At 45.4% G+C, this 12,314-nt stretch overlaps 1 protein-coding gene across 2 annotated transcripts in view; it reads left to right on the forward strand.

Moving 5' to 3' along the window:
• ASTN2 (astrotactin 2) overlaps nucleotides 1-12,314 on the forward strand; it is a 349,199-nt gene that overhangs the window by 112,618 nt on the left and 224,267 nt on the right. The window contains exon 4 of one of the 2 annotated variants that reach the window (XM_083161032.1): nucleotides 9,094-9,243. In XM_083161032.1, coding sequence (XP_083017158.1) covers nucleotides 9,094-9,243 — 150 coding nt within the window. Of the gene's footprint in view, nucleotides 1-9,093; nucleotides 9,244-9,331; nucleotides 9,355-12,314 lie in introns of those variants that run through there. The other variant, XM_083161033.1, reaches the window with a different exon arrangement.

A 12,314-nucleotide genomic window follows, 5' to 3' on the forward strand; every position in this document is an offset into this window, starting at 1 on the left:
ATGGTCAGTGTAAATCCATTGCAACAAAGCAGATCTATGTCATGTGCAGTCACACATCCAATCCCCTGCAGCTACACACCACATAGATCTGCTTGGCTGCTATGGTTTTTATACTGAACATTACAACCAACTTCATATAGTTAGAATTACCAGACTTCCTATACATGTGTTAGGTGTCAGACCCCAGTGTGTGAGGTTGTGGGCCGGGAAAGACATTACTGAGAAATGTGTTTTATAAATAAAGGAGAATATAACTAAAGGCTCTCTACAGATGGAGCCGGCTCCATCTTTGCAGTGGATGGCGATTCTATCGCCATCCACCGCCAGCGGCCGGCTACCGCCAGGGGCGCGCGTGCACGAGACGCTCGCACGCCACGTGGCAACGGAGCTTGGCGGGGGTCCCCGCTGCCAACACCGATCCTCATCGCCGCCCGACCCCCCCCCCCCCCAAACTGGGGAGCGTCACCCTGAAGCAGAGACGGGCAGGGAGACGCTGCCCAGCCGCCATGATACTGGGACGCGCATGCACATGAGACGCACGCGCGTCCCAGTCTCTATCGCTGGCGCTCGCCAGTGAAAGGCATCTGGCGAGCGCCGGCCAAAGATAAAGCCGGCTCCATCTCTAAGTACAAGAAGAGGTGTTAGGCATAGGGTACTATTCCTATCGGAATGCTGGTGCAGCAGGTAACTCCACCAGAACTGCCCACATAAGGAAACCACCACTAAAGGTTCTACTGATGTCGGGAAAGGTCAATATTCAATTAGGTCTACATTTAATTTGTGTTGACTTGATGATTGTTGCCGTAGTGTCCTACACTCTGGTAACAGACTCATCAGCTCCACATGTAGAGGAATAAATATTTTACAGTGTCCGGTGAGATAAAGTATGTCCATATTCTGGGAATGCGTATTAGATGTATGTAGCATATTGTATTTGGCTACGTGTTGGATGTGGGGTGGCAAAGTACATTTATGAGGGGTAGGATTAATATTTGGTTGTCTGCAGATATAGAAATATCAAAATGGCAGATTCTGTTCTAAATTGGAAATTGTATTAGCTCCGTGTTTAATGTTCATGTGGCAAGAGGACATCCAAGATGAATTGGCAGAGAGACATTAGCATTAGGTAATACTGGCCAACACAGATGGTGGGAGATCCAGAGAGAATTGCCACATTTCAGTATCATTCACACTTAGTTGATATTATAATCCAAATGAGTTCCAACATTTTAAAAGATGAGTGATATAGAGAATAATAGATTGCGCAGGACTAAGCCTTATGATAGAGGAATCACAGATGAGGTTGATCCCCAGAAATCCTTAGCAATGCAAATGCAGGAAGAGGTGCATACCACCCCTGCCTGCATACCACCCCCTGCCTGCATACCACCCCTACCTTCATACCACCTCCTGCCTTTATACCACCTCCTGCCTGCATACCACCCCTGCCTGCATACCACCCCTGCCTTTATACCACCCCCTGCCTTTATACCACCTCCTGCCTGCATACCACCCCTGCCTTTATACCACCTCCTGCCTGCATACCACCTCCTGCCTGCATACCACCCCTGCCTTCATACCACCCCTGCCTTCATACCACCCCTGCCTGCATACCACCCCTGCCTTCATACCACCCCTACCTTCAAACCACCTCCTGTCTGCACACCCCCCTGCCTGCATACCACACTCTTCATGCATACCCCCCTGCCTGCATACCACCTACTATCGGCATACACCCCCTGCCTGCATACCACCCCTGCCTGCATACCACCCCTGCCTGCATACCACCTCCTGCCTGCATACCACCCCTGCCTGCATACCACCCCTGCCTTCATACCACCCCCTGCCTGCATACCACCCCTGCCTGCATACCACCCCTGCCTTCATCCCACCCCCTGCCTGCATTCCACCCCCTTCATGCATACCCCCTGCCTTCATACCACGTACTGTTGGCATACACCCTCCTGCCTGCATACCACCTCCTGCCTGCATACCACCCCTGCCTTCATACCACCTCCTGCCTGCATACCACCCCCTGCCTGCATTCCACCCCCTTCATGCATACCCCGTGCCTGCATACCAAGTACTGTCAGCATACACCCTGCTGCCTGCATACCACATCTGTCTGTATACCACCTCCTGCCTGCATACCACCCCCTTCATGCATACCCCCCTGCCTGCATACCACATACTGTCGGCATACACCCCCCTGCCTGCATACCACTCCCTTCATGCATACCCCCCTGCCTGCATACCACTCCCTTCATGCACACCCCCCTTCCTGCATACCACATACTGTCGGCATACACCCTCCTGCCTGCATAGCTCCCCTGCCTTCATACCACCTCATGCCTGCTTTTGCAATTCCTAAAATAGCAAACAGTTTTAAATGGACATGGAGACCATTGATTGTGATGTTCATCTGTGACTGCAAGCCTGAGTGTGTTTGACCCTTACTCAGGCTTTTAATCACAGGGGGCATTATGAGATCAAGGAAGCTACCGTATATACTCGAGTATAAGCCGACCCGAATATAAGCCGAGGCCCCTAATTTTGCCCCAAAAATCTGGGAAAACTTATTGACTCGAGTATAAGCCGGGGGTGGGAAACACAGCGGTTACTGGTAGTATACATACAAACAGCGAAGAACTCACAACGTATACAAACAATGCTGACAAAAACACACAAATGGTATACACACAGTTGACACAGTCTGTGTCAACTGTGTGTATACCATTTGTGTGTTTTTGTCAGCATTATTTGTATACGTTGTGAGTTCTTCGCTGACAGGCATACACACACTTGCACAGTATACATACACACACAAACATGCTGTACTACACATACACACACACAGACATGCATAGTACACGTGTGTAAAAAAAACAACATAAAGGTACAGTAATTTATTACAGCACATACTGTACCCAGAGCCCCCTCAGTGTTCCCCCCCCCCCCCCCACACCAGAATTTATTTTACTTTATTTAATACCTTTATTCAGGGTACCAGTTAATACTGGTACTTAATATGCAGGACGGAGCAGAGCAGAGGGAGCGGAGCACCAGGCAGGAAGTGTCAACCTCTGACACTCCTGCGTGTGTCCGGCCCCTGCTCTGTCCTGCTGCAGCACAGCGCCGACGGGAGAATGGCAAGGTAGGGAAGCCGGGGGAACGGGCGGCAGAGCGGGCGGGGGAGCCAGCGGGGGAGCCGGCAGCAGCAGTGCACAGCTCCGGCGCTTTGTGGTATGTCTGCGCCGGAGCTAGTGTTCCGCCGGCTCAGCGGAATGGGGCTAAATGCTATGGGCAGGCACTTGACTCGAGTATAAGCCGAGTAGGGTGTTTTCTGCCCATTAAATTGGGCAGAAAAACTCGGCTTATACTCGAGTATATACGGTATGTACTCAACCCTGTCCTCGGGCTTGCTACAAAATCTTCTGCACCTCTACCTCCCCATTAACGCTTCTGTCCAGGTTTGGACTGGCCCACAGGGGTACACATAGGGAACCCCCATGGGCCTCACTGCCTGGGGCCCACCTCCTCTAGGAATCAGGTACCAGACTGTGTATTTGAATAATACATTATACATATATTACCTTTTACTGCAAAGGACTATGGTGATTTCTCATCAGTGCATTGCTATTATTAATCTGTTACATGTCATGCATGCACTAACAGTATTTACTATACACATTTATCAAGGGACCCAGACCATGTTCTGATTAGACAAGCCTCTGTGGTGGCTGGCCACACAACCTTAAACATGGTCCCCTACCACCACATTCTTACGGTGGGCCCTTCATGCCCCAGTCCTACGCTGCCTCTGTCCGAATGATGCAATTGCAGGACCCATTGTGCACATGCTAGATAAGCGTTGATAATTATTATTTTCATTGTACTAATTTGTGTTATCCTTATACAAGTGCTATGTGTACAGTAGGTTAATATAAAATGTGTTAAATATCTTAATGATTTGTATTACACTTCTGCGTTTCTTTTTAAACTGTGTTCAGATGTCAGCTATGTCTTTATAATTCAGTAAATGTGCATAACCTCAGGAAGAACTAATCAGAGCACAGGCATTGGAGATTTTGTAAATAAGACGGTAACCTGCAATATACCACACGCAAGATCATTTAAATGTAAAATATCGCTATAAAATGCACTTTCAATTTGTCAGTAGATTATGGCATCAAACAGAAAGTGTCAAACACAACAACAGTGTTCTCCTGATTTTTCTTACATAACTCCCGGCACCCTGATGGCTTCAATCAAATCATTTTAGTGTAAGCTGAGTTCAGTAAGAGCATTCAGCATTTGTGCAATTGCTGGCGTAGCACTAAGACACTGTGTTGGTCACATAGCCACAATGCTAGTTCAGGCTTACCTATTCTCCCACATTCAGCGGGAGGCTCCCAACTTTTACAGGAGCCTTCTGTTTCCCCGCAAACCCCATCAGTCCTCCCGGTTTCTGGGATCTCCTTTTAAATCCGGACTCTGCATGTGCACATCTGGAAGTGGTGGTGGGCGGGGCCTGCAGGGAAACATCACAGCCGGCCACCGCGGGGTTGTGGTTAGTGGTGGCCAAGCTGCAGTGCGCTGACAGGAAGTCCCATCAGCTGGAGACGCAGGAGAGCCAGTAGCCGGGGCACTGCTTCTTCACTGAAACTGGCCCCTCCCTCCTTACTACTAGCGTGAATGCGACAGACCCTCCTGCTCCTCTCCTCTGCCCGCTGCAAGCTGCCCCCTTCCCCCCACACTGCTGGTACCCTGCACCTCCAAGGAAGGGGCAACAGAGTGCTGTGAGTACTTGGGGAGTGGAGCTGTGTATAATGGGGAGTGGGGTGCATGTACTTGCTTTAATATGGGAGGGTGTGTTATGTAATATAGGGGTGCAGTGGTGTAACTATGGTAGGTGCAGTCATTGTAGTGGCTATGCGGAATAGAGTTTTCAGGAGGCCCTGCAACCTTTTTCATTTTTTAAATGTAGTGATGTTGACAGCGGCACCATAGTCCCATGCTCCCCCAGCAAGTGGCTCACCCTGCTAACAGCGGCGCTGCTACAGTCCCGTTATCTCCCCTGTAAGCAGTGATGCTGCAGGGCTATTCTGGCAACTATCAATGGCTCCACCGCAGCAACATGCTCACCTTGCAGACACAGCCTGTCCCATTCTCGCCCTGTCAACCATTGGCATGGGGAAGACACTGAGCTGGCGGCGCTCATGAGCAGAAGACACAGCGAGCAGTGGTTCAGGTACACAGCGCTGCCTATACAGAAGGGGAAGGGCATAGTGCAATGGGTCTCAAGCCATATCCTGCCCTCCCCCTCTCTGTCTCCCCAAGCTCCCCTTTCTCCACTTGTCTTCTCTCTCTCTCCATGCCCTCACTCTCCCTCCCTGGTTATAGGTGTGTGCAGGATGACAGGGTGAGTCTGGTCCCTCCAATACTGCAGCTGGCTCCGCTCCTCCCTGTCCGAGTCTGTGTCTTTACCCACTGAGAGCAAAACACTCTATATCTCTCTCTCTACCTCCTCATTGCTTCTTTCTCCCTCTCTCTCACACCCACTTTCTCCCCCGCTCTCCCCCTCACTCTCTCACAAACACACTCCTCTTTATGACTCTCTCATTTACTTCCTCACTCACCCTCTCCCTTTCTCTCACTCTCTCCCACTCTCTCTCTCCCTCTCTCACAAACACTCTGCTTTTTCTATCTCACTCACGGACTCTCTACTCCTCTTTCCATTTCTCACACTCTCCCTCTCTGTCTCTCAAACTCTCTCCCTCTCACACACATGTCCTGTCATCCCACCTCTTTGACTTTCACATACTTCCCCTCAGTTTCTCAAAAATGCACTCTCTTTTCTTCTCTTTATCTCTCATACTCTCTTTCCTTCTGTCTCTCTCTCCCTCACATACACACACACACACAAACGCACACACAAATGCACAGATAGGTAGCCAGTGCGGAAGAGTTTTCTTTTGTTAAGTACAGTTTTTACAGACAGCAACATCCTCATCTGAATCAGGCCTAGAGTGTTGCAGTTGAGTTTTATTCTGCCACTACAGGACACACCCCTTAGTGGCGATAGGTACGACCCTAGGTGGAGTTAGACATGCCCTCTGGGCGGAGCCCTTTCAGCGGCGTGGCACATTCTACTTACAGCTAAAATCTCCCTGAAACTAGTTTTCAAACATAGGCCAGTATTTACTAGTTATGCTGTCCGAATCACTTGATCTCTGGTAACTATTTGTTTGGGCTCTGCCTCAAACATGGGGGAGGGATGTCTGAAGGGAAAGCGATCTGTGACTGACTGCTTTTAAAAAATTTTTTAGAGAGATTATAAAGGTGGCACCTAGAAGTGCAGTGAGCGTGTACTGCTACATCTGAGAGGCATGTCATAATATAATTTACAGCCAAATGTAGATTAGTAAGCAGATTTACAGATGGAGCCTTCTTCAACTAGCCATCTCTGGATAGCCATGGTGAGCCATGGCTCACCAAGGCCTATTGTTCTCAGCTGCAATACAATACATAGAACAATACAGTAGGGGATTAGCATAGTATTAAGTCCAACAGCTCTGTCCCTTATACCTATTAAAGGGCTAGATGAGGATGACTCTATCTGCACTTGTTGTAAAAAAGACACTGATACGTGTTAGGGCTGGTTCATGTATTGTGTTTCACAAGTGGTTCCATATAAGTGGCCCTGAGAAACCTTATTTAAAATGCATGTAGCCAGGTGCATTATCACCTTCCACTTTATCACCACTTTATCATTTTACCAGGCTTAATACATCTGCCTCATATAAGTAACTAATACCAGGAAATGGGGCTGATGATTCCATTAGAATGTACTGTATATATCTCTCATTTTATTCCCCCCCCCCAAAAAAAAAAAAGATTAAATCTGGGAAATTGCTAGACTCTTCAGGAAGTCAGGGAGATTGCTACTATTTCAGGGAGTCTCCTGCAGAACAGGAGGGTTGGAAAGATCTGCAGTTTGCTCATATTTAAGGAGGAGAGAGTGGTTTGGATGGCTTCAACATTGTAGACAGACTACTGGGTAAGACCTAACCAATTTATGTAATGTTTAAAGTTTACACATTTCATAACCTGTAGATTTGGATGAGCAAATTAAAAAAGACCAGAAAATTAATTATTTGTGAAAATCCAGATTTCTTTATAAAAAATATAATGCCAACAAAACAATAGTTTTAAAGAGCAGTGCAACTTCCAAAGGACAGTCTCTGAATTGATAGTTGCAAATTCAACGATGCATTCCGACAGTCTAGGCACGAATAACTCTTAAATAGAAGTAATATCTGCATGAAAATTGACATGCAGAAAGATATTGGCAATGGGAATTGAGAGGATTTAATTTAAAATCAGTCAGCCAGTTTGAGATAAAATACTTACAAAATAGAGGGGCATATTGTAATTTCAAAACATTCTATAAGAGGTATTTTAGACACCAAAAAGCCTTAAAGGTCATCCGTGGAATTTGACAAAAAACTTTTATACTTTTGATTTTTGCCCAACAAGGTTCCCCCACTAAATACAGTAATTCTACAACTGAAACTTTAAATATATTTTAAAAACAACAAAACTAAATAAATTAAATAACTATAATAAGTCAAAAAATCAAGAGCACCCTATATCTTTTTAAATTATAGGACTTAACCCTATATCATACCTCCCAACTGTCACGATTACAGCGGGACAGTCCCGATTTCGGGCCCTGTCCCGCTGTCCCACCCGCGGCAGGCATTGTCCCGCTGCGGGGGTGGCAGTTGGGAGACCCCCCAATCTAATAGAATAGACGCTGTGCGCATGCGCACAGCGTCTATTCTCGTATGAAAATGAGGTCGCGGCTAATTAGCATAAGCTGCACCCTCATTTGCATACACCCCGCCCCCTTTCGGCCGCGCGAGTGTCCCTATTTCATGTCATCAGAAGTTGGGAGGTATGCTATATGATCAAGCAAAAACATCTTGCTTATATATAGAACTCTCTTATACAGATTCCCCTCTGTATTGATAACTTGAGTCATAGGGGGAATGCCCGGATAATTTTTGGGGGTTACATTTTTTTTTTCGTAATTCTGTTGGTTTTGCAGAACACTATAAAGTCCATTAAAAGTGCATGGGACTATGGTTTTCACTGCCTGATTTTCAAAAACAGACTACCGGTAAATATCAGGGATTTTCTTTCAAAGCCTACAGAGGTCTCAACAAGTGTTCCCTCTAAGCTGTGCGCACGTGCGCGCGCACACAACTCGACGAGCATTCGCACAGACATTACAACAGAGCGCACAAAGCAGCAGTGGTCCCTTTTTGCAGTTGTGGACTCAATTAATGTGTGTTTCACCCATTAACTACATTGTGTGCTGTGTTTTGAATGTTTAAATGTTTAACATCATTTTGAAGTAAAGTTAACACAAATGCTGGACGTCATTTCCCGTTATATATGTGACGCACAAAAATGTAAATTTCCTTCCAAAGTTGCACAGCCAAAATCTTTTGCCGCACACAGCCTTTGTAAAATTAGAGGGAACATTGGTCTCAACCCTATAGCCCCCTGTCCCCTCCCCCAATAAGTGCTGCAAGCGGCCATACTTCAGGGCTAATTGTATAGCTTCAGGAAGTTAATTAGCTCATGAAAAATTGCAATTGCTAATTGAATTCCCTGCTAAGAGTTGCTGAAAATGTAAATATGTAATCACTATTTCCTATGTATATTAATGCTTAGAGCTACATATCAAAAAATGAACTACAGTAGATCATTTGTATGGCTTAGTCCTTTGCTTTTTTACAGGCACATATTTATCAATTTATATTATTATACCTTTCATGTGAGCAACTCATTCAGGTTTGGGCAGATTGTTTAATGTTCAAGGAAACAGATTTTTCATCTCGAAAAAAGAAGACTCTCCAGTCCAATTACTTATTAATGGTTTATTTTCCGGACAGACCTATGTTCACATCGAGCTTTCAACATTGCTTTCAGTTTTTTTATTGTTATTCAAGTCTTCAGAATTTGCTCTAAACCGCTTTGGAGATGTTGCTTTTCTCATTTCTTTTTCTTTTCTTCATTCAGGTGCTCTGAAGAGTCCATTGAACCGAACAGCCCTGACGTTGGTCGGGGTGAGTGCCTGCGTGTTGGCTGTGGTTTGTGGGTCGCAACAAATTTCCTGCCCACTCACCGTGAAGGTCACACTACATGTGCCAGAGCACTTCATCGCGGATGGTGAGAGAGTGAAGGGCACTAAAGAGTGAGGTTTTACACAATGGAAGGATGTAAATAAGAAAGACAAGAGGTGGAAAAGCAAGGTGACGCAGTGGAGGGACAAATGGAGCTGTAAGAAAGTTTCAGATTTCCTACCAATATTCTGTTATTCAAAATTTTCCCCACAGTCAACCTTTTTGTTATACAGTGTATGTCGTTAAATGTATTATGTGTGTCAATGTTTACCACAACTAGATACTAGTATTTAGGGAACATATTCTTTGGGGAAGGTGTGGTGATTGGTCTTTCCAAGAAGATTAAAAAAATATTTGTATGGACATCATTGAAAGTAATCTAATATATACAACTGATTCTGCTATTTATTCTCAATATACTAATGACAAATGATATCCAATCCAAAATAAATAGGAGTTGTTGTAAGACTACCGAAATATATATCAAGCACCTAAAGTAAAACAAATATTCATTTACATTTTAGCACCAAAAGTCACTGGAATGATATTTCAATGTACCTTATACCAACATACATAATAAAAGTTGAGAAAGTAAACTATGAATAAATAAATAATGACTTTACTTCTGACCTCGGGAAATCTGTCACTAATGTAAATACTGTACTTAAATGTTTTTAGACGTATCGGAAATGTTAAGGGTGGAAATATATTGATTACTGGTATTGAAGTCCTGAGTTGAGGTGGATCCTGCAAAGCCAGTCCATCAGATCACCGCTGTGCTCTTCCTAAGATCTAGAATTTTTCCTTTAATTTCTACATTATAGTCTTCTTATGTAGAGATCATGACGGGAATATATTGAATAGTAACAAACTGTGACGTCAATAAGTGCAAAGCCAGATTTCTTTTGTGACTGATTATCTTAAATTGTAGTGCAGTGAGAGTGTCACCCAATGTCTATTTTTTGATTGGTCTGAATGTCCCCCCCGATGACATGCTGGGTGTGTTCCGTTCTGGAATTTGACTTTTCTTCTCATGAATGCAAACTAAGAAATGGGCATAGTTAGCTTTGCACTAAATGGTGTTCTCCCTATTCATTACTATTCAAGAAGTACCAAAAATCCAATAAAAAGAGCTCTTCAGAACTAACGATTTTATACCTATTTTGTTCAGCTCATTTTAAAATGGGTCCAGCCAGTGCCATCATCCAGGGTTTAAGGATTGCACTTGACTGTAAAGAGGAGCCATGTAGAATAGCACACTGGTAACATAAGAACATAATTAGAAGAGGAGAAGAATTAAGAAAATAGAAGTAGAAAGGAGCATGTAATGCTTTGTGAAGGGTGTCTATAGTAGAGATGGGTCTTTCACAAAAGAAGTATTTTGTATGGATCCCATAAAAGACTGAGGGAGCCGCCGATCCCAAAAAGGTGAACCGTCGTTCTTTTACTTTCAGTTTTGTTTTTCATTACAATAAATTTGCCTAATCTCAGCACTGCCACCTGTGGCAGCTGAGATGTACTAACTCTCTGGAGACTGAGGGCCTTATTCTAGTTCACTCTTTTGGATGCACGTTCGTTCAGAAATGACCGAACGCAACGCACGTCGGACCGTCAAAGAACACACGCCTACATGTCATCCGCATCCGTTCAGACTGACTTTCCAAGAAGAGGGAGTGTCTTCGGACTGCATCCACACGTCCTTGTGCGGTCAGAACTCAAAGAATCTGCACGGTCCTACTGCGTCCGAACGGACGGGAAGCTGACCATACGCACCGAGTTGGCGTTTTTGTGCCCACCTCACACATCTGTGTGTGCTGTTTCACATTAATGTAATCGCCAGATTTGCATATAGATTTGGGTAACAAAGTTATGTCCATTGAGTGCAGTGTAAATGTGGGCCAGATACCAACAATAAAGTAAATGTGTTTGCACCATATATTCAACTATTTTGTATTGCCCCATTTAGCCAGCAATGACTTAGTGGTTCCAATTGAACCTGTGGAACGTGTTTAATTAATCACTAATGACCAGAGGACTGGATTGTATTGTGCTCAGCTGCGAGTATTTAAGGTGCAGGCGTACTAATTGGGTGATCCGAATGCCTAGCGCATGAACCATTGCCCTCAGAGAAGTGAAAGCTGCTTGTTTTCACCGAAGATTTCTGCCGTGTTGGTTCGCTTGCGCTTGGTGTCCGGTCAGAATGCACGCCTACCACTCCCACGTCTATGCCCAGATTTACGCCCAGTTTCGTCCACTTTGAAACAGCGCCCTTATACACGCCCACATGACGCCCATATTACGCCCATATTTCCTGAGGGTGTTAAGTGGACATTTTTAGACGGTATTGCTGAGAACGAGTGCACATGCGCATTGCATTGCTTACGCATGCGCAGTTAGCTAAAAGTCACCGTCCGAAAGAATGCGGAACGGACCGACTCAACCAGAATAAGGCCCTGAGTACAGTGCTGCGACTGCAAGTAAAAGAAAGAACAAAAAGGCTGCTGCTGCTAGGGATGGCCATCGGTGCAGACGCCATCGATGGTTGTGATCGATGGCGATTCTGCACCCAGCCATCGATCAGTGTTTTACTCGGTCATGAATGTTCTTATTTGTTCAGCTCACTGTTTAAAAAAAATGTCAATAAATGATTGTACAACAAATTATGCTTCGTTATTATCAAATTACCCCTTCATTCAAAGCGAACCGGTGTTCTGTGTAAAAGATCCGGATCTTTTCACGGACTGATCTGCTGGATCCCAGCTCTCGTTAGTGACCCGTTTTGCCCATCTCTAGTCTATAGTAGGATGGAGAGCCTTGGACTTTCCCAAGGGTGCTAAAGCTAGCAGATACAGTATGGTACTGTTTTATATGTGAAGTTTCATTGACTCAGAAGGGAGTCAGTGTTTTTCTGATTGAATCAGAACAGCTTGGCTGTTATATATGGAGGCATACAGATGGAGCCGGGCTCCCTCTTGCTGGCAAATCGCCAGACTGTCTCCGCTGGCGATCCGCCAGCAGCCTGGCGCTACATCTGACTGAGATGCGCGCGCGTCTCAGTTTCCGGGCGGCAGCCCGTCGGGAACCTGTCCGTCTCCGCTTCAGGGAGACGGACAGGGT

Source organism: Crinia signifera, chromosome 9 (genome assembly GCF_055691185.1).
Source record: "Crinia signifera chromosome 9, ASM5569118v1, whole genome shotgun sequence".
Lineage (NCBI taxonomy): Eukaryota > Metazoa > Chordata > Amphibia > Anura > Myobatrachidae > Crinia > Crinia signifera.